The sequence below is a fragment of the Molothrus aeneus genome, chromosome 4 (assembly GCF_037042795.1).
Source record: "Molothrus aeneus isolate 106 chromosome 4, BPBGC_Maene_1.0, whole genome shotgun sequence".
NCBI classification, from domain to species: domain Eukaryota; kingdom Metazoa; phylum Chordata; class Aves; order Passeriformes; family Icteridae; genus Molothrus; species Molothrus aeneus.
Genome location: NC_089649.1, coordinates 40,910,514 through 40,933,885, shown reverse-complemented (window position 1 = coordinate 40,933,885; position 23,372 = coordinate 40,910,514). Strand labels below are relative to the sequence as shown.

Here is a 23,372-nt window from a genome sequence, read left to right as displayed (position 1 = left end):
TACTCTGTCACAAGCAGTTTATTAGAACTTCACTTTGACAATAAATAAGGTATTTCCCAAGCAATCAAAATGTAATTATTTAGAAAGTTAAACAATGCAAATTTTCACAATGCAATTTTTTATATATACATATTTTACTGTACTTTACACACCACTTCATCCAGAGCTGTACAACAGTAGGATGTTTATTTTTTAAATTCACACAGCAGGAGCATATCAAGAGATGTCTTTAATCTGGAAACTGTGTAGAAGTAACCCCAAACCACACCAGCTCCAGGTTGGATAGTCCAACTGGTAGGACCAAATCTCTGTTCTTTAGACTAGCTGCTGAATTCAAAATTGGATGTATGGCTTACCTAGGAGAAATAGTGCCTTTTGAGAGCTATGGTTTTAAAGGACTAGTAAGCTGCTCAATTGCAACAGTAAGATGTAGCCATTTGTAATTTACAGTGCTACTGCACAACCTGCTCTGTCTTCAACACAAGTGGCACCGGACAAACTTCTGTAAAAAATGATAATTTTTTTTTTAGTAGTAAATACAAACTTTGCACTTTGCACTGTTAACTGTGAAAACATCTTTCAGGTTTGGTCAAATGAATTAGCATTTCTTAAATATTCAAGACATTTAATATGCCTCAATAACACTTTTAAGAGTTTGACATTCAAAATTAACTTCAAAAGAATGCTCCCGTTAAATAAAGCACCAAGATTTCCCCACGTGTTTATTCCTTAAAGAAAGTCTATGAAACACTAGCTTTTTTTTAAACATTAGTTCTGCTAAGAGTTGTAATTTCAAAATAAAATTTAATTCTTATGGTTTGATCAAAGCCTTGTTTCCAAAGTGAGTTTTACATATTCTGTGCAACATCCCATTTCTTTAAGTGCAGAGGTACAGGTCTCAAAGTTATGCAGCTGCAATCGAGTTGTCATCTGCTTGACGACCCTGAGGCTTTAAGAAAATAAAGACAGAGAATTAAAAAAAAACTAAAACAAAACAAGCCACCCAAACAAACTTCCCTCAAGAATCCAAACCCAACCAAAAAACCCACACCCAGGCAAAAATGATAGACTACTAGGAAATTAACTCTGCAACACACTGTGTTGTCAATGTAGCTCTGGTACCCAAGTGTAGCATTAAGCTTATCCTACTCCTAAAGGTTTCCAACAGTGGCACAAACACACAGGACATCCAAATGAAATTTCAGTTTGGCCCCTGGAGGCCTCAGCTCCTCAGTTGCCCTGGTAAATGCCTTCTCCACACACATGTGCACAGCTTAGACAAGGCCTGGCTGATCAGAGCTCTGAGCATTAATCCAGTATAGAAAGCTGATAATTATTAATGTGTAAAACAGGAATTAGACTAACAGTTTCTTGGAGAAATTTTAAGCAACATCACTAGAGATAGAAGAGAGCAAGGAAGAAGTTCTAAAGATGAAAAGGCATCCTTACAATAGGGTTTTCTGATGTTCTGATAACTCCCAAAAGCAAGCAAAACCAAAGAATTCTGAAGCTTGAGAGTCCACAGGAGTTTTATGAACACCACGCTTTTAAGAAAAAATGCCTCTTCTATTATCTTAGGAGGACACCCTGACAACCAATCTTGAAGAGCCAGTAACTGTCAGCACACTCAAAAAGTAAGTTCTGCCTATCTCTTTTGATTAAAACAAAACTGAAATAACACCAGGCCAGTTTCCTAGAAACATGATTACGTATTTCTGAACAAGTCCATCTCAAATCTTATAGAAAAGTCTTTGGCCTCCTTGCTTGTAAAGAGTCTAAATAAAAAGTGAACAAAATATTCTGGAGACAGCAGCAGTGGGATGAGAAAGCACTATTGTGGGCAAATGGATTTAGATGATTCTTAAAAAGTAAAAAGATCTGTTTTTCATGGCTTGATTGAACTGTCTTCAGAGTTATACCACTTATGAAAAATAAAAATTCTAGACTGATTCACTGACAGAATGTGTTTTTAGAAGTTATTTAGGGATGTGTGGGATGCTACAGTGTCTCTGAACTTAGTCATATGGGTTGCTCAAACACTTTTTTCAGTAGTGCTATGAATCATGGTATTAAAAGTATTTGGTAACTTAGCTCGCTCTACTATGCTCAAAATAGAGGCAATTTTAAAACTCCTTTTACAGAGTCAGACACGGAACAGAACATCAGGAACATGTCAAGCACATGCAGTTCATTCACCTAGTGGTAACCAAATACATACTGCACTGAAACAGATTTCCTAAAGATTTTGGCTGACAACACCAATGCATAAGATTTTTCAAAGCAAGTGACCCTGTTACAAGCTGGACATTTTAGCCTGCTTAGAGACACTCAGCTTTGAACACAGCTGTGGTGGCTGTCCCCAGAATGTGAGCAGCCCCAAGGGGAGCCTTGAAACACAAGTGACTCCTCCCAGCCTTACCTTTACAAAAATGTGTGTTGGTATGAACCGCCTGAGCAGCTGGTTGGTGAAGTTAGGGAATCTCAGCAGGTTAACGTGCAGAGAAGGTAACTGCTGATAGCCAGCCATCAGGGGATAGAAGTTATACAGCATCTCCTGCTGAGAGCCAGGAAGGATCCGGAGCCGGATCTTAACAAAAGAAAAAAAGAAAACCACAACCTTAGGTAAGTTCTGTGTTCGAAAGCTCTGCCTATTTTCTATTTATGCACTGGTTACTTTCTGAAGCTGGAAAGAATGCAACTCATTTCCAATCCTAGTTGAAGTATTGCTTCTATACCAAAGCAACATGTTACCCATGAATGACATGACAAACAGCTCCTAGACAGGCTTCCATCTAGCCCAAAATGGAATCTGCATTCATATATTCTTCCAGACAGAATTTACCATACTTTAAACATCTAAAAACCAATGATTTTTTCCTCTCTGTACCTCAGAGGTAAGATTAGAGTAAGTCTAAGCAATATATTCATCACTACCAGATAAACCAGCAGGATCAGTGGATGTGACAATTCTGTACCTGTTTAAGGCCAGAGAACATGAAGGCATCACTGGGTTCCACGGACACCTCCACATCCTGGACTAAATTGGTTTTATTTTGCAGGTGATACCTCACAGGTAAGGACTCTCGGACTCGACCAAATGATGGCAGATCTTTGGAAAGAAAGTAACTTATCTCAAACACAAAACACATCTTCAAGTTCCACTCAAAAAAAAAAGTGCATCGCAAAAAGCGGTGAAAGATTAAGAAAAAAAGATACAAGAACTAGGCACCAAAAGTCCTTCTGATGAGATTTTTTAGAAACAGAGTAAACAACAGAATACAGCTTCATTAGAGTTTTTCAGTGCTATGTTTCAACATCTAGTAACAAACCTCCCAGCTGCTAACACTGCCCAGGAAAAATAACTAGGAAGTCACTTCCATTGCTGCTGACTATTTTCAGCTTACCAAAATCTAATCAGATACTGTCAGGAAGCTCCTTCAAAGTGTAACAGGATAAGAGGATAGTGGAAGAATCTCAGTACAAATGAAACCAAGCTGAGGAAAGCATTGAAATGATGTGTGTTTGGTGGGCATTTCAATCTCCCTCTGTTCTTGTGCAGGTGAAGTGCTACAAAAGAAACATTTCAGCTGCCAACAAGCATCTCCAGCTCTCCAGTCTGTTTCTTCCTGGGATGCACCCAGAATGTGGGTGGATGGAACAACTGTTGCCATAGGCATCTAGAGAAACCTACTGGGAAGGCAGCATCAGCAGAGCGAACTCCAGTCTCTGGGCTGCCACATAACACATGTTGAGTATTATGTCAGCTCCATTGACAGCTTTTAGGAGAACACATTTGTGCAACTACCTACCTCCTCTTCCCTTCAAGGGGAAAGAAGAGCAAGCCTTGAGCTTCTTTAGCTCCATAATATTCAGCACCACTTTTCTGTATTTTGCTACAGTAAATTGAAGCTCTGGGTGCTGTCAGTATTTGAAATTCTAATTAGGACACATATGTTGCCAAATTAATATTACCTGCATTAACATGGAGGGGAATGCTCTCTACAATCACATGTGGCAGAGTGATGACTGTGTTAACAACAGGGACACTTTCCACAGGTGAACTTCTGCAGGAAAAAGTCAAATGCAGACCATGTTGAATATTACACTACATAAACTATCAAGTAAGTATACAAATTAAGTAGTAATTAGTAGGTCCAAAGTCTAAACAGTGCTTGTTACAGGAAAATACAGAACTTTTTTGTTCATTTTTTGCACTCCTCCTCACTCCCAAAAAAACCCAAACCCAACATCTTGCTATCATTCCTAAAACCAAATCAGCTTACTTCTCTCCTTATCAAGGTCAAGAGATGCTTACCTCTTCCAGGAAATGATATAACATCCAGTTGCCACTCCACTAGCATTAGTAACTGGAGGACATCGAAGGCAAAAGCACTCACTGGCACTCTCACCTGTCTGTAAAACAACTATCAGCAAGATTTTGTTTAAAATCAAAGCATAATAACAGCCTAAGCCACCAAGCCTAGAAATGCAATATGACACAAACACAAGCATTCAGCCAGAAAGGCCTTTCAAGTGCTTTGCAAATATACCTACATAATGTATAGATCCAATAGATTGGGAAGTATTCTAATACATGAAAGAGTAACATATACAAATATATGTCACTTTACTTCATGAACAGCATCATAATATCTTTAATGTGCACACAGAATGAATCATTGCAAATTTAGAGTTCATAAACACACAGAAAAAGCAAAGTAATGTCAATTCAAATCCTACACTTCTACAGCAGATTCCAAGACATCAGCATAAGACGCCTCTGATGCTTGAAAATTAAAATGAACATGGACATATCCCCTCTCCCTCTGAAATGGATGAGGGCAGGGGAAGAGAAGGAATACAAGAAAAATCTACTGGCTTTTCAGTGAAACTGAATTCTCACTTTTCTTCTTTTCTTTTTTTCTCCACTCAAATAAACTAAAAAAAGAGAGTGCCTTTACATGTAGAGAGTGATTTTTAAAAAGTAATAAGAAAATAGGTTTTGGTCTTTCAAAATTTATCATTAATATTTAAAAAAACCCATCAACCAAAAGATGGACAGCTGAACAGTTGATACCCACAGGGTTCCCATGTCCTGGCACTTAGCTCTCTCTGAACATCAGCCAGAAGCCACGAAGCACAAAGTGCCAGAGCTGAAGATGAAATATCATAGTTTGAAGAGTAAAGGATCTGGGAAGTAATTGTTTTTTTCCAGGCAATCCTTGAATCAACAGATCAAGTAGAGCCTTGCAAGTCCTTGATTACATGAGTGGACAGCTGTCCCACATGGCAGCCACCCAGAATACCTCATTGCTTCCACAGTTTTGACAGAAGACATAATTCACATCTCTGATGCCACAAATGCAAAGAAGGTGTTTTGTTGGAAGATGTTGGATCAGCTCTACTTTTAAGTACTCCACTTATTTAACTTCAAAGCTAACACCCTGCAGTTTTCATGGCTGAGATCGTTAAGATAACTTTTTAAAATGCAAATAATAAGTTACTAAACTGTGGTAATATTAAAAACAATTTGGCTACTACCAGTTGTTCTTTATAACCTACCCTTTCTAGCTTCACATTTTTCAGTTTTGTGATAGTAATCATGGACTTGGATCATTGGCCTGTGGATACTGCCTCTATCACATGGTAAAGTGCATTCCAGAAAGTATATATGGCCCAGAAACACTGGAAATATTGAGTATCTTTGGATACAGATATCTAAGAAGTTGCATCTCAGAAGTATTTCAGGTTCAGCTTCCCCTCATGTCTATTATAATCAGAATTTTTTTTACCATCCATCATCTAAGTCTATTTAATTGACCTAGTGAAGTAGAACTAAATTCTAAAGCATGCTGCTGTCCAAGTTGTATTCTGGCAAGCAACTAGAGCAGCTTTCTTCCACTTACAATTCAATAAACAAACATTATTTAAAGTGTCCCCCTTTATTACTCCAAATTTATGCAAAAAGTATCCTCCTGATAGAGAACATACTCTAAGGAAACTTACCATTCTCCACATAAGATTCCAGTTGATCTACTGGGGTCATGGAAGTTGACAGCTGCAACTTGCTTGTTACAATAGTGAGAGGCCAAGGAGAGGCACTCAGGATGTCTGTCATCAGCAGAAATGGTATATCTGCAAATACTCTGTCCAAGTGCTCCAGCTGTAGAGACACACACAAGCTCTGACTATTTCTAACTAAACAGGGTATGACTCCAAAGTGCTGTGATTCCAAAACATGAACAACTTTTCAAACACATACCTTTGTGGAGACAAATTTGACAGCAACATCAAAAGGAAATACTGTGTCTATGGTTACAGTTTCATCCTTTAGAGGCAACAAAAGAGATGGGAAGAATAGAGGAAAAAAGTTATAGTCAACTTAAGGCCTGGCTACTGATGTCAAAGATTATATTAATATAAAGTTACTTTTAATTGTTATTTTAATCAGTCCTCCCCAAGGAAGAATGTATCGTTAAAGATATTTATGAACAAATATAGAAAACTTTTCTTCTGCTAATCGTGATAGAACTGCTCATGCTAAAAAGGGCTACCATACTGCTGACTTAGCATTTATTCTATCTCCTGGAAAGGTTTCTAAAATACTCAAATTTACAGCTTTTAGAATATTTCTAGTATTTCACAAATTTATCTGGATAAAATGCAAATAGTGCATCTTTAAAACCTACCCGGTGACACCTGCAGAGGATTTCTTTGCCCTCAACAACAGTGTTGATTAAGTAGGAAATGTAAAACAGAAACATTCTTGCACCAACTGTTCCACAACGGATGTATATTGGTTTTTCCAGCTGCAATATAAAGGAGACTGTGTGAGCTATAGCTAAACTACATTAATTAGGGCTAGAGCTGTCCAAAAGTTGTTAATCATCTGACTTAGTCCAACAGGGCAACAGTAGAATGGGCATTATTTTGACCATAATGTATCTCCTAGAATGCACAATCTGGATCATGCAGTAAATGTTTTTAACCAGAGCAGCGCACAGTCTGTTACTTAACAATATAAAAAAAGGACCATAACTGTGTAATACATGACATAACCGACTTCTAACTAACTAGTCACAACTTCAGTTTAGTACATATTTGGTCCTCTACCATCCTGAGTCACACTTGCTGCCCATTATCTACTGTCCATTAAGCAGTACATTTCATTAGCAGTTGAAGTTAGCCTCCTTATTTCATATCTCCCAGCTGTATACTCAAACCCAGAACATACCCTATTCTCCAATTTAGTCCAAAAGATGGTCTCATTAAAAGAATACTAAACTACATCTAAACAGTAGGCAAAATATGCCATAAGCATTTCATTTATTGGTTCAGATACCAGAAAGTAAACTGAAGTCTGTCTAAGGGAGTCTTTTATCCGTGGGTCCCTATTTTCTTGAGTGTGATAGAGAAGTAAGGTTTTAAGCCTTGACCTTTTCCCCTGGTTGCAAGTCTCCTACAGGGATATCAGGAAGCAGTGCAGGAAAAGAGTCATCACATGCATCTGTTCCATGAAGAGTCACCTGAGTTTTCTGAGTCAGGTTAGCATCTTGCCCTAGGATTAAAAACAGTCTTCATATCCACACGGCCTTACATCACTAAAGCATGAAAACAATAACTAAAACTAAAAAAAAAAAAACCAAACTAAAAAAAAAAAAAAAACCAAAACCAAAAAACCAAAACTCTAAAAGCAATGCATGAGGCATTAACACAGTTCATTTTGTCAAGAGAATCTTTCAAATCAGCAGAAGATTGATTTGACAACACCTCAAAATTTTCCAAGTTTTAGAAGCATTTGTACCCTTGCAAGTTTATTGTTACATCTCTTTGGGCTAGGAAAAAAAAAATCTCAAAAATCAGAAATTATATCTAGATATTCCCTACCATCTATATAATACAACAGGATTATGTGATCCAAGTTTTTCTTGATATTCTATAATGAAGTAGAAAGGAAGTTTTACTTTTCTGTGATTCTTTTGTTTTCAAGAACATGGTTTAATAATTTCACATATTTTAAAAAACTTTCTTTCAAGTCAGCGTTGAAAGTACATAAAAAGAAATGTATAGATGTTAAATGACACCATTCTTCAGTCAGAGCTTAACTAGAATAATGGCATTACTGCAATTACATGGCATAATTTTCAAAGTAAAACAAGCCACATCTTGCCAAAGAGTTACTACTGTGGAAAATACATCACCTTCCCTATAAGTGAAATGTCAGATTTCAATTGTTCTTTTAATGCAATCAGCAAACCCACACTGACCTTGCATATTCCATTTAAAGAGATTAGATCAAGCAAGGGAAAAAAAAAAAACTAAGAAAAACAAAGACCATCTATTAAACAGTGTTTTAAGAGCCAAGCCCAAAGATCCAATTAAACAAGTTTCAAGAATATCCAGTGACTTTAATGAACCATACAACTCTACAGAAAACTCTATTTCAGAATACATAGAATGTATGGCATCCTATATTCTAGTGACTGAAAAAATACTTTTGTCTTTTAGGATAATTGATACAAAGATGAATACTGAGTATAACATTTGGGCTTCACACACTGAAAACTGTCAGCAATATCTACATAGAGATAGCTAGGACTCAGACATACAATATATGTATTTTTTTCCTTTGCTTTCTAAGAAATACTGCTTCAGTGCTCCACTGTTCCCCAAATTTCAAGTGGTTTAAAAACCAAACCATGTTGTCCAGGGCAGGGAAAACAAAAAACCAGGGTGGGTGTGAGAGAAAACCCACAAAGTCTATAGTTAGAAAACAGTCATCTAGCACTGTCTAGTGCTTTCAGCTCAGCAAGGAAAAGATCTCTGTCTGGGGAAAAGAAAACTTTAGTTACAAGCAAACGGAATAAAAAGTCAGAAAAGAATAGAAAAGCTTTCATGTTTTCTTTCAAACTTCTAACGATTTATATTCTGAAAATACCCATGTAAGCACCACAGAAAAGCAGTGGTTAAAATAATCAGAATTGAATGAGTCTGTTAGCTGCTGTTCTTACCACTGGTATTTCATCATTCCCAACTTTCACTTTGGTTTGGCTTTTAATTACTGCAAGACAACAGTTCACTGTATTTCTCTGCACTGCATCCACAAAAAGGAGTCAATTACGAGACTGTTGAATTAAAAGAAAATAACCCCAAATACCTGGTTTTAAACCTGCTGTAAGCTTGACATCTTTGGCCACTGTCTCCTCATGTGACTGGACTGTCACAATCAAACAATACATTTCATTAGTCAGGGCAGGAGGTTCATGACGGAGCTGAACAGAAATGTTCGGCACTCTAGAAATAATCCTTTGAGAGAAAAGACTCAGTTATTGTATCTTTCTTAAATAACTTGCTTTTAAGCCTAGTTTAAAGGAGGCTAAAACACCCTGTTGTATAAAAGTTCCCACAACTGATGGCCTATTAAATTAAGAGGTGTGAGACTCCTGAAAAACAACATGATGGGAACAACTCAATAAAAAAAGACCGGTCTGGAACCCCAGTTACTCACATCGTGCTGGCCTGAATTGTCAAAGTGTCCCAGTGCACCTCATTGTCTGGAAGCTTAGGTCTTCTCTTGAAGGACCGTGCTGCCTGCAGTGCTTCCTGAGAGGAGGAAGCATCTCCCCCTCCTCCTCGCCAGTTCAGAACCACACAGCGGCCAGATTCACTTCCCAGGATCAAATCCACAGATGTGATCTGACAGACAAATTTAAACACCTATTGGTGAGTTTTCTGATCACCTGTTGTAGGAATGTAGTTTTCCAACATAGACAGACATCATAAATACATGTACCATCAAAAAGCTTCTGACAGCTTGGAGACTGAGAACCTCACCACCCCAGGATTTCATTTAATGAAACAGCAGTGGAAAAAGTATCTGTGTTCAGGTGCAAGCAGTGTAATAAGTTGCAATTTCCTACCCTCCCATAGTACTATACCACCACTCACACTTTAAGTATTGCACATATTTTAAAAAATGATAAAATTTTCTTGAAACAATTCTTCAGTTTTTGTGGTTTTCTTCATGTTTTGTAATTGTCAATAGTTTCACTCACTTTTGATACTGAATTTCAAGAATTCAGACATTCAGAACTGCAAAACTTTTTAACTGGCGCTAGATTAGGGGCACATTGTAGTTTGAGTTCATTGTATGTAACAGTAAGAAAGGTACAAAACAAAAGGACAAACCTCAATCTTCTTTCCTACATCTTCTGTTTTTGCAACAAATTTGAAAGAGAACTTTCTTGTTTTGCCAGGCACTAAGCACATTGTTCCTTGTGATGACTGTTCTAGAATATCACTTTTCTGATAGGCTTCTTCTACAACACAGTATTGGTTGTAATCCTACAATGGAGAAGCGGGGAAAAAAGTTGATACATTCATTCAGAAGACATCTTTAGAGAGTAATGGCAATGTAGCAAATATTAAAGCTCTGTGTCACTGGATCAAACTGTATGGGTTTTTCTGACTTTTCACAAGATCAAAGTTAAACTCGCTAGTAATTACACTGCAATTCTTTGACACCAGATATCCATTATATTAATATAGCTTAATGAATCAGAAGAAATAAGACATTAAAATGATCCCTCTGAAACTTTAGCAAGCTTCATTAAAAAGCCTAGATTTGACAGATGAACTAACCAGTTTTATTCTAGTATCAATATATTTGTCAAAAGCAACAGATAATGCATTAAAAACCCAGACACCTTTCAGCTTAAGCATTAACATAATTTTAGGCAAAACCAAATTTTTTAATGTTTAAAAGCAATAGAATGTTATTCCATTCTTATTATCAGTTTCTATCGCTAGGTCAGACATAGAACATAGGTACCTGATTATTGAAACTGATGCAGAGCTTAGAAAACCTGATAGGATGAGGACAATCAGCTCTCAAGTACACATCAAACTGCACAGGAACATCAACATGAAAACTAGGAGCAAGAAATTTTGCTTTGCACTGTACTGGAATTAAAAAAGAAAATAAAAAGGAAAAGCAAAAAGAAACAAGAAGGAGACGTTAAACAAACTATAACATTAAATTCCAAAAGCACACTCCTGAAATGACTGTGGCAAGAATTGTTCTGTGTACACTCTTACAACTCTGTTTTGCAAGGACAAATCTGGCAACTAACACTGCCACAGAAAGGCATTTTTCAGCACTTGGCCAAAACCTTTGGACAGGAGAGGAGATGCAGATGTCCAGCAGAAAACAGACAGTCCTGTACACTTGGATGTCATGCATGCCCCCTGTTCAATGGCAAGTATTACTTTGCACACACTCTGCCCTCTTTCCTCAGAATCCTACTTCACATGACACCTGAATATCAGAAGTCTTTCAAAAAACAAGGAATTCTTTAGTAATCCATATCAGGGATAAGGGATGACCAACTTCTCTCATTATTTCTTATCTTGTTGTATTAGACAAGGAACAGAGCAAGGCTGGAACACTGTTGTTAGTTTTAATACATCCTTCATATTTTCATCCTAATTAGTTATTTTCAAGGTGTAATCCAAATTTATGATCTGGTATAAATTTGCTTTCTTACTTACCAAATGGTATAAAATCTTGGACTTCTATTGTAAAAATGTTACTGCCTGCCAAGGAAACACGGTCAGCCCACAATTTCTGTGATGCTTTCACAGCGGCAGAATCACAATCGGGTTCAGGATCAGGGCTTTCATTCTGTATGCAGGCAAAGGATTGCAAAGAACAACAAAAGAAGGTTACAGACACTGACCACTCCTAGCATTATTTGAAAGGGTAATAGGAGTTCTGCCACTTACCATCAGAACTTTGATGAGATTTTTTTCTATTCGGGATTTCTGATCTTCTTTAAGAGTAGATGCTAATAAAGAGAACAAAACAAAGATTACAAGACAGAAGCAAGGGTCTCTACTTTTCTCTTAACAGTAAATCTTACCCTCAGATTGCATCATTCAAACAACACATTCCAGGGGAAAAAAAATTCTAACATTCATCTACCATAACAAAGGACATTCCCATTTTAAATGTTTCATCTTACTTTCACTGGAACCAAGTAAAATATTTTTTTATTATATAAGCATTTTGCAATTTATTGGAGCAAAGCCTCAGAATAATAATGCTTATACCTCCTAGTAGTTTATGTTTAAAAACAGAAGAAAGCATAGACAAGTCTAGAACTCCAAAGAGGCCAGCTCAGATAATACTGAAAAAACCAACTACAGTGGGTGACAGGAAGAAACAAGGACTACTTAAAATAAGCATTCTTTTCTTGAAGAAAGGTGGTTTTGCATCATTTTCTATTCTTCAATAAAAAGCAGCATAGCCTGGCTAGCTCTAAGAAGATGCAAAGCCATTTCTACCACACCTGCACTAGTAGTGGTATTAGCAATTTAGGGCCCCAAATGATTATTTCTGCATTGTCAAGGAGCAAGCATTACACAGACCATAGTGCTTGCATTTTTACTGTGGAGCCACCCTATGTCACATTTTTCCCCAAAAACATCCCACATACATATTTCATTAGCAGAGTTCTAGAAAGAGTCTTGGAGAAGCATATTTGGGATATTAAAGTCCAGAAAATTGTGTTAGGTTTGTTACTAGAAAAAACGTTTTTCTCTTTTAGCTGTACTACTGTTCTTTGCCAAAGCTCAGGAAGTTCCTGTTACATTATTTGAACAGTCTCAAATGAAGCTCTGCATCTCAGATATCCTAACACAGTCTATTTGAATGCAATGAATTTTATATATGAAGAAAGACAACTCAACTCCCAGTGCAGCACAGAAAGTAGTGAAAATCCAGCACAAGTACACAGTTATTTTGTAGTCAAATAATTTGAAGTACTGTAAGCACTGTGTCTGACAACGATTTGCCATATTTCAAAATATTCAAAGAAGAATACCTCTGCCCAGTAGCTCTAAAGAGTATGTGATATAATCTTTCAGCTGGGCCATCAGATATGAACATTTGAGTGCTGTTGTCAGTATGGAGGTGAGGAGGGTCCACCATCCTTCGCTGCGATAATCACACATAACATAATCCAACAGCCTGCAACACAACAAGGTTGAGAGGAAACAAGTCATGCTCACCAATATTTTTTAGAAGCATGCATTTTTTTGGTATCATTAATACAAAATTCATTTTCACTAATACAAATGCTAGATTAAAGTATACTGTTTATACAAGGCAATGATTTGTCAAAACCAGCATGAAACTATGATAAAGAAACATTTATTCCCTGAATTTTCTATCTCTAGATAGAAATATTTTCACAAGACAACTCATCTGTCTTCACACAAAGAACTAGCAAAACAGCAACTGGACAGAATTGCCTTAGTCCAAGAGAAGAAGAAATTCAATGTTCCTTAAGCCAAGATGCTTCTTTTCTTTCCTATTTCCTATCCCCCTTCAAGGGTTTCAAAGGTCCACAACATATGCATCAATCTTTATCAGGCAAAACCACACACCCTTAATATGTTCCTAATACTGACCACTGTTTGCTGTTACTAGCAAAGCAGTAATTTTTTAAACTCTTCTCAACTATTTAAGACAAGAATTTCTGCCTACTTCAGAAAAATCTACCTAACATAAACAAAAAATGCTTGTTCATAGAACAATCAGGCTTGACACAAATTGATCTGCTTATCCTAGCCTATCTTCTCTTCCATGTAAACTCCAGTCACCTACTAACATGCAAATACATCTCTCCTACTTCAAACAAGACAGACAGACAGCACTCAATCAGTGAGTTAGAAATAGATAATTTGCCCAATATGGCAAATTCCCACAACAGCTCAGAGCAGGAAGTTTTTATGCTGACTCATCTGTTTTAGTTTCTTTAATATAAGTGGGGTTCATAGACTCAATAGCTTGTGCTTCAATCACAACCAGATTCAAGGAGCATTTCATACAAGCTTCCAACATTATTCCATAGCCATAAAACATGGGGTCTTAGTGAGAAGGCAGCACATAAAAGAAGCAATCATGAATGATACTCACTTCAAAGCTTTGGCATAATCTTTAGCATAGTAATATTCTTCTCCCATTTGAACCACTGAAAAAAAAATCCAGATCACTACTGAAAGTCTTTGCAAAATTAAATTTAAAAAATGCATCTGATTATCTATACTCACTCAAATGACTTTTCATTCTTGGACATTTGTACTTCTTGAATTGTGCGACAGCATTACTCAACAAAGTGATTATTAGCTCCTAGTGGATAAAACCATTGCCAATATCATTACATATGCAAACATTAGGGTCATGTTAAAACAACAGATTTTTTTTTTAAAGAATAAAACTTACTGAGTGAAGAACATTTTTCTCTTTTAGCTGTAGGGATAAAATCCCCATCTTCTCCTTTTCAGGATCAGAAAGATCAAAGCCTGCATAAGACAATGAAAAAACCCATGAAACCAGAATTCTGTCCAGACCCAAAGGGAACAATTTATACCATAAGCAATATGCAAGCTTCAACTCAAACACATTCACACATTCTATTACCTCACATGCAGCTATATCTCCCTAGAAGGGAAATTCTAGAACAAAACTATCTTTCCCCATGCTTTTAAGAATCTACCAAAAATCAGCAAATTACAGTCAAACCACCTAGTCTTTATACTGCACATTTTAACATTTAAAGTGTGTATGTTAAGACAATTTAGTCCTTTTCTAATCTGATCTCAAATAAGGATTCAAGCTCCTATTTCTGGAGCAGTAGAGAAACATACTCAATATTCCTTGCCGCCATGGTCTTTGCCCATAGAAGTCAAGCACTCCAGTTTGTGTTTCTAGGGGATCCGGATTGGGATATGGCACAGAGGACTGGAAATTCAAATATAGCAATTAAAAGGGTTTCTGTTTCATCTTCTGCCAGATAAGTGTTAGAAAAATATTAAAACAATACCCCCCCATATCCTAGTACCAATGCTCTTGTTTCTCTGCTTCCTGTCAGTCACCAGACACAGTGCACATACAAATATACTGGAAAAACAAAGTCAGTTCTCAAGTATCCAGAGATACAAAAGTATATTTAAAAAAAATTTAAAAACATGTCAGAATTATTTGTAAATAAATAAATAAATAAATACTGATGTATTTGTCCTGGGACATTACAAATATATGTAATGTTAACAAGCATCACAAAGACACATATCCTTTCCTAGGATTTCATTTACACATATTACAGATTGTTCCACTTCTATTTAAGACTACATTAGGGATTTCACTATCTGGTTAATTACAAAGCATTTTCCCCCTCCCAACTTACATCATGGTTACATAGCATACTTGCTAGTTGTTTCCGTTCCTGTGCATAGTAGGCTGCCTGCTGGTAATAGAAACCTGGATTCTGAGTTTGAATTGCTGTCAATCCCAGCTTAATTGCTTCATCAAACAAGTCACCAAAGGCCTGAAACCTGTTAAAAAAAAAAAAAAAACATTCATAACCGAGATTGTGTATAGAACAGCAATATGAACCGAAAAGTACCCTACAAATAAAAGTTCTGGTTACTCAAGACACATGATATTTCTCTGAACTTTTGCATCTAAGTTCTATGGCTGCATTTGTTCATATTCTGTTCATTCAAAGAGAAAAGCAGTCAATGATCAATACAAAACAGAACAACAGTGTATTTTATGTTCTTGTGTATCTCTTAGAGAACTAAAAATTGATATCTTGTCTAGACAAGTAAACCTTTTGAAGTTCACTGTTTGTCTAAAACACTACTAAGCAAAAACATACTGTTTAGACATCCAGGCAGCATGCTCAAAAGCCAGTTCTGCACTTCCTATTTTTTTCTTGCATAGGTCAATATGCTTCCTGAACTGTGCAATAGCATCCAGTGGAGTGTTATGTTGAAAACAGAGGCGACAGATCTAGGAAAAGATAAAAGTAAAATGAAAAACCACTGTTAGGCTGCTAAGGCTTAGCACTCAACCCCACCAGTCCCCCAAGCTAATTCTACATAATTCTGAAGAGCAAAAATTGCATAAAAAATAAAGGAAGAAAAGTTCATGGTTTACATCTGTAAACCATAATGTATTACACCTGAAACTGTGTGGTTCTCTATTTCATCTAATACTATTTATCATCCCCTTCTTGCCCAAGACATCAACATAAGAGTGCATAACTCACTGCCAAATATAACAAGGAACTTCAGAGCCTCTAGAAAGACCAAAGATTATTTTGAAGCCTGCAGTCCACAAATGGAATTTGATGGAATACAACTCCAAGATTCTTGTAAGTGGTGGGATAGTTTTGCTTTACCTAAAAGCCTTCAAAATACCACAAAAGTATGGACTGATTCTTAGAGAGTTACTTTCTTCCCCCTAACAAGCAATGACTGAACTAAATTGGCCTAAGCTTTGGAAGAAGACAAAAATATTCAAGGAACAAGCAGCCCTGGTGTTCATTCTCCTTGCATAGAATGAGAGAGCCTGGTCTTTCAGAAGATTGCATCTCAAATGAACTTAAATCCTTCAAAATAATCCCCAACTTCAGCTAAGGATCTTTCTTTTGTGTGGAATTCAGAAGCCTCTGCAAGTCTGAGCATAGTTGGTGCTCCAATGAAAACTCTTTCTAATCCATCTCTGTAAAAGCAATATAAAACTGAACTTTACAACTTTTCCCCATTAAACTTTTTTCTTTTAAGTGCATCAACTTTTTTCTTTTAAGTAACAGTTGTCAGAGACTAGAAGTACAGTTGTTACCTTGTAATTTATAAATCCTGCCATGGTCTTGATTTCCAGCATGTTTGTTTCATGAGCCCTCAATTCATGCACAAGATTATATGCAGTTCTGTAATTCCTAAGCAGGAATAATTAAGAGATAAATCACACATGATAATAAAGTTCTAGAACAGGACTACCAACAATGAAAAACAGCCTTCCAACCAGAGCATTCTTCCCAGTGAAGAACTTGCCCCTTACATACATGTTTAAAGAATTTTGCATTCAGGAAAATATTTGTCAGTTTATGGCTTAGCAGCAATTTGGGGTAGAGAGGGTGGGGGAAGATAACATGAGTCTTACTTGAGAGCATTCTGTGTATCCTGTTTCAGCTCACTGAAGAAGGCTATTTTGAACTGGTGTCTAACGAACAAAAGCTGCAAAACACAACCAGTGTACATCATTCACAAACATCCAAACATACCTTGTTACCTACAAAGAGATACAAGTGGTAACTTCAGAGGTTAACAAAATACAGCACTTGACTTGAAAAAGTGAATGTGCAACTATTTCCTAATAGTTCTGTCTATAGTTCACCATGACACAGCAGTGATCTTTCAATAGATTTAATCTATTCAAAGCCTGTTACCCTGGCACAAGGGAGAGGCTTTACACCACCCCAAAATCTCTATGCCAACAGAACTGATTGTGGTTTGGAGCTCACCACTTGGATTCCAGCTTCTAAGAGAGCAAAGCTGGCAATCACAACAGAACATAATGTGTCTGAGTAGATTTGAAAAGCAAAAGTTAAAAACTGAAATCAAGTGCAACTCTGAGTACAAAATATCTAAGGGAAACACATCCCACAACTTAAGATACTACATTCAAATATGTTAAACCATGTAGATAAATGAGAAGTTTTTCTTTTTTTAATCTGAGGACTTAATTTTGCCCTGCAGCTCTTCTGAGGAAGATGTGAGAAAGACAAATATAAGAACAAAACCAATCAAAATAAAAGTTTAAACTGTAGAAAATAGAATCAGATTTACTTCCTATACTAAGAAAGGACATCTCAAAATGCTAGGGAAGAATAAAAACGTTTAAATAACAAACATTTATTTTCATGTTTTAACATGCAAAATAGCTTGCACAGTATTTCAAAAATAGGGTAACGTTACCTGGTGAGTGGTTTTGTTCAAGAACTCCTTATGAGATTTAACTCTTCTTATTTCTGTATAATAGTAAGTCTGTGCATGCTCATAGAAAGCATTTTCCAACCTGCAACAAAGTTGCTCATAAGTGTCACAAAGTTTCTCCCACATACAAAGAAATTCTTAAGTTCTTCAAAATAAGTTACTTTTAATCATGTTTATTTTAGTGTTGGCAAAGGACCTTGTGGTATTACTAAACTCCCCTCTAAGTTACCACACAGGATAACAGTCTGCAGACAAAAATCTTTCACAAAAAGGGTAGTAATAAGTAGAACAAGTAAGTTGAGAGCTTTATATGCAACTTCTTATACAACAAATTTTAGTATTTATTTTAAGATAGTCTCAGGATAAGCTGTTCTGATTTTGCAAGGTAATTGAAAGATGAGAGATGCCCTTAAGTCAAAACAAGAAAATCCTGCTGAGGCTCACAGAGTACATCTGGAGTGCATCTGTTTGCTGGACTGTGGGGGAAGGAGTGAAAGGAAAAAACAGCAGTAAATAAAATTTTGAGGGTACAGACTAGGTATCATCATTCTGTCCAAACATCAACAGCTACCTCAGTTGCAGAGGTAACAATGAAACTTGTCAGCAAGAGAAATGGCCCAGGGCAACTCACAGGGGGAGAGGACAAAGAGGACAAACACACCAAATGCAACATGAGAGTGAGGAGGACCTAAGGAGCATATATTGTAAGGAGTAAAATCAACTAGAACAAGATCAAAATCTAGGAGAGGACTACATGCAACAGCACTGACACATGCAGGAAATAAAGGCTGAAGTACCAGTTCTGTTACTATAATCTCAATTTAGCACTGAAAAAAATATGAAAAACTAGAAGTAATGGTTACTTTGTTTTGATCAATTCCAGTGGCAGTTTGTGAGCAGCACAGATACAATAGCAGCATTAATTTATGTTGAGAATTATACTGTTTATATACAAAATATGAGGGTGAGAGCAAAGTTAACCTCAGACTGTGACCCCTCTTCTCCCTGAGAATACATGGAAAAATTAGAACTAATTATTGTAAAACATGATTTTGTTAGTTTGAGCCCTTCTTTTTAGAGCTATACAAAAGTGTCTACCTTTCCTCAATTTGCTTTTGAAAGGCCTTCCTAAATTATTTGAAGTTGTAGTCCATGTAAATATTGAAACAGAAGGCACATGAAATGTAGAAAATGACAAAGAGATAATATTTGCAACCAGATAGATGACACTTTACATAAACAGAAGGAAAGAGCTACATGGCCAGGGAGTGGAAGTGGGGGAAAAACCAAAAGCCTGTTAAGAGATAAACCTAAAAACATATTTGTGTGGAAAATAATTTCAAACCAGCAGGGCCAAAACCACCGTAGAAGTAGAAAAGGCCACTTGGGATATCTACAAATATTTCTTTAAAAGCAACATCTCTGGCTGTCATTACTCAACCACACATAGAAATGAAATTGTGTGGAATTCATCAGAATAACATAAAGAATTCCAGCAAACAGGTAAAACATTCACTGCTGGTCTACAATCAGTGCCACATAGCATTCATCTCAACCTATGATCTCTCAAATTCTCCTTTAGAATAATGGAATTGTTTAGATTGGAAAAGACCTTTAAGATCATCAAATGTAACTGTCAACCTGTTACCAAGTCCAGCACTAAGCCCTTCCTACTGTCCCTAAGCACAATATACATGCCTTTTAAATACACCTTCAATGGTGACTCAGCCTCTTCTCTAGGCATCTTGTTCCAATGCTTGATAACCCCTTTGGTGAAGAAATTTTTTACCTAATATCCAATCTAAATCTCCCCTGAAGCAACTTAAGCCATTTCTTCTCATCCTACAGCTTGAAGGGAAGCCCTGGAGATGAGACCAAGCCCATCCTACTGTCCAGTACAGCCTCCTTTCAGGGAGGTGTAGAAAGCAACAAGGTCTTCCCCAAGCCTCCTTTTCTCCAGGCTACAGACCCCCAGTTCCCTCAGCTGCTCCTCAGAAGGCTTTTGCTCCTGACCTTCACCAGCTCTGTTGCCCTTCATTGGACACACTCTGGCACCTCAATGTCTTTCTTGCACTGAGGTGCCCAGAACTGGACACTGCATGGATTTCCATCATCTCCACTGAGCCAGCAGAATGAAGGGCCTCACTAGCACACCAATAGTCCAACACTTGCATGCTGACCCCAGGCTTATTTCCAGTGAAACTGGTTTTATCCCTTTCCCACTTTAAGCCTAGTTTAAAGCCCCTTCAGTAAGCTCTGCTAACTCTTGTGTGCAGATCTTTCTTCCCCTTTGAGACAAGTGCTCCCAATCTGCTGCCAGCAGGCCAGGTGCCCTGTAAGCCATCCCACATTCTGCAAACAGAGCAAGACAGGGGTATACAACACCTACCTTATAATATAGCCAACAAGATGATCAGTGTGGGGAAGCACAAAGAGTGATTTTCCAGAAAGGTCACAAGCATTACACAAAGCTGCAGCCCTCTCTGATGCAATGACATCTTCTCCTAGTGAAGTCAAGGAAAGCACAAGTAAGAGGTATGTGGTGCTGCAATGTCAAACCAGTTCTAAAAGCTTAAAGGTCAGGTTATGAACCTTAGGTAGACCAAAAGGTCTAAACAGTACTGAAAAATCTAATAAAGATAAAACCAAGAGCACATTCTTTCTTATTTCTTTCAGAGTACTATGTGCTTCATCCAGCAGAACACATGCAGAAACCTCCTAGCAGTTTTTAGCAAAAAATTACGAGTCCGATGTAAGTTTTTCATCTCTCACAGAATTAAATATCCCATGTCTTGAGAAATACAATAGCATCCAGGAAAGACAAACACATACAGGAGGTAGAGCAAAAAAACAAGAAATGGTTTGCCAGACACTAGAAAGCACACAGTAGCTCTACAGAAGTGCATCACATTTCACAGTTCCATGTAGCTCCAAGATTTTATTGATTAAAACCAAGTTAAGATGACAGACCTCTGTAGGTACCAAATACTCTTCCTGTAAGTTCTCAATGCTTTTACTGCTTTTCCTGATCTCAAGCAATGTTTAAAATGCAACTTGCTTACAAGAAGGCAGGTCAGATGTATTACTATAGAAGCCATCTCTGATACTGTTTATCAAAAAATGCACTTGGATTTAAGTGGAACAAGTTAGCGATAAAAGTGTCAAATGTTTAGGGCCAACTGTCCGGAATGCTCTTTTTATCTTACACCTTGCTGCAGTCACAGTGCATTTACTGAATGTGGATGACATCAGATGAAGAACCACAGATTATGTGACAAACCAAAGTCAGCTCAGTCCACTGGGCTTTCTGAAAAATGAGAACTCCACAACTGTGCATAGTTTTCAAGTACCTGGAGGCAATGGTGTTTTTTTCTGAATCAAAACCACAGCAACTTTGGTATTTCTTCCTTGCAAACTCTGCCTAAAATAAAGACAACATAGCACAGTGTCAAGGTTTCACTTCTTATTTCTGAATAAACAGGAAAAAAAAATCAGTCTAGATGGAAGCACTGGAAGAATGCTACAAAGGTGAAAAAGCCAAACAACACAATATGCTCCATCTGTGGAGGATTCAGAAAATGCTCCTCATTCAGAAAATGCTGTCTTCCTTCTTCTGGGACAGAACAATTGTGCTGAATTTAGCAAGAAAAATTTCAGGGGCTGTTTTTACATAAGTAAAATAAGTAATGGTTTTACAAATAAACCATTAAAAAGTTCTTTATTTTGAGTTGTATATTAAAAAGCAAAGTTCAAGTTCCCCTTAATTTATGTTTAAGAAAAAAAAGTGTATGTTCTAGAATGCAGATTCTGCAATTCACACTTACATTAGCTTGCAGTATATTATGAAGCAAGTGAAAAAAAAATCTACCTGACAATTTCAACTCGAGTAGCACACTCCAACTGTTTTTCCTTCCACTGTGGCTCATCCCAGTCCAGTTCATAGAATACCACCACAAGTGCTGGAACCAAATTCAGATGTTTGTTCATCCAACCAGTCTTCAGGATTCCTTTTGGAATATACCACTCATAGGATGTCCTCTGAAAATATTGAGAATATTGAAGCAAGCCACAAAACCCATTTTCCATCATTTATAGCAGGAGAAAGGGCATATCCTCGACATTCTTGCTACTTAATGTTTGTCATCTTGCCTTTGCTTCCTATTAAGCCATATCCCTCAGTAGCTCAGGCATCAGGGCCTGGTGCCTGAGATATTAGCAGCAAAGAACAACAGATTCCAGGAAGGCTGGAGAAGAGGGTCAAGTTTAGGAGCAAGTCTCATACACTGCCATGTATGAGAATATAGGCTAGTATGAAATACTAGGCTCAGTTGAAAACAGAGGTCTCAAAACAGTGCAAGGACACACCAGTTTAGAGTCCTTGTCTTTGCCAGCATCATGGAATTATGTAGTTTTATAACAGTTAAACTCATTGACATCGCAAAGCAGAAAGAATAGCAGAGATATTCTTTCTGCTGTGTTTCACTCAGTTAAAGTGAAATGTTTAGTAAAAAAAAGCTTTAGAAGTTAGGTTAGGGTTTTTTTCAGAATACATTAAGTGTCTAGTTCCTCCAGAGTTAAATTTTGGGTTTCATCAAATCTCAAACTTTACAAAGCACCTTAACGCTATGTACAGGAGCAGCAAGTACTTTAAAAAGTAAACCATACGGGCTTTCTCTGCTTCTGGCTCATGAGCCAAGGCACCCCTGGGCTTCCTATGCACCCACAGCGCTCCATCACAACGCTCTCGGCTTCCCCTTCGCCCTCACAATTCCCCTGCCTTGAAGCTCCCACACTTCCCTCCAACCTCGGGGGCAGAGGCAGCCGAGGGCCGGCAGAGCGCGGTGCCAGCGGGCGGCAGCCCAGGCGGAGCGGAGCACGGCCCTTCCCCGCCGGGAGCCGCCGAGTCCCGCACCGCCGCTCCCGGAGCCCGTCGGAGCAGCGGGCCGGCAGGGAGCCCGCCGGGGCAGGGCGCAGCCGGGGCCGGCGCCGCTCGCTACCTTCGTCCGGCACTTGGGGTACTCGTGGTCGCCGGGCAGCACTTTGAAGGAGATGGGGACGCGGTCGGCTCTGCGGTTGGCACAGAAGGCGTCCCACACGGCGCGGTGCACGGCGTTGTACACCACGTCCAGGCCTGTGAGGGTGACGAACGCCATGGGTCGGCAGCACAGCTCCACCGGGAAGTCCCAGTGAGACGGAGGGGTCATCCTGCACCCGGGACGGCGGCCTGCGAGGCAGCGGGACGGCGGCGGGAGGGCGGCCCAGGCCGGCCACAAGAGCGCCCCGCTGTCCCGGGCCCGCGCTCCCCGTAGCGCCGCTCACTGCGGCGGGATGGAGCCGGGAAGCGCCAGCTGGGAGCGGCCGCGGGTCACGGGAGGCGGCGCGGGCGGGCCGCCGCCTCAGGAAGCGAGCGACGGGCAGCGTCGGAAGGGCAGCGCGAGCGGCCAATCGGCGCCTCCGCTGCGCCCCTTGGACCAGTGAGGAGCGCCCGCGCGGGGACGTCACTGCGAAGGAGCCAGTGAGCGGAA

At 38.4% G+C, this 23,372-nt stretch overlaps 1 protein-coding gene across 1 annotated transcript; it reads right to left on the bottom strand.

The window, feature by feature from the left end:
• TRAPPC11 (trafficking protein particle complex subunit 11) lies at positions 1-23,169 on the bottom strand. Its single transcript, XM_066548313.1, has 29 exons — positions 22,845-23,169; positions 21,716-21,885; positions 21,198-21,268; positions 20,237-20,351; positions 17,830-17,929; positions 17,015-17,088; positions 16,694-16,790; positions 15,726-15,859; positions 15,252-15,399; positions 14,713-14,806; positions 14,288-14,367; positions 14,116-14,194; positions 13,982-14,036; positions 12,885-13,030; positions 11,785-11,846; positions 11,551-11,683; positions 10,832-10,962; positions 10,189-10,344; positions 9,509-9,696; positions 9,158-9,306; positions 7,437-7,558; positions 6,690-6,809; positions 6,263-6,328; positions 6,007-6,163; positions 4,316-4,424; positions 3,973-4,064; positions 2,976-3,109; positions 2,420-2,587; positions 1-949 (listed from the first exon to the last, which is right to left on the bottom strand). Exons 1-29 carry the CDS (start codon positions 23,049-23,051, stop codon positions 905-907), a joined length of 3,402 nt encoding a protein of 1,133 aa, XP_066404410.1. The 5' UTR covers positions 23,052-23,169; the 3' UTR covers positions 1-904.
• Between the last annotated feature and the right edge of the window lie 203 nt (positions 23,170-23,372).

What these genes read in the sequence shown, in the direction of transcription:
- TRAPPC11 (XM_066548313.1), bottom strand. Translation starts at nt 23,051, where the DNA reads ATGACCCCTCCGTCTCACTGGGACTTCCCGGTGGAGCTGTGCTGCCGA. An exon ending in TGAACAAAACCACTCACCAG is followed by an intron (nt 17,089 to 17,829) that starts GTAACGTTACCC and finishes TGTGTTTTGCAG; the next exon opens with CTTTTGTTCGTTAGACACCA. An exon ending in AGAAAAATGTTCTTCACTCA is followed by an intron (nt 14,195 to 14,287) that starts GTAAGTTTTATT and finishes TTTATCCACTAG; the next exon opens with GAGCTAATAATCACTTTGTT.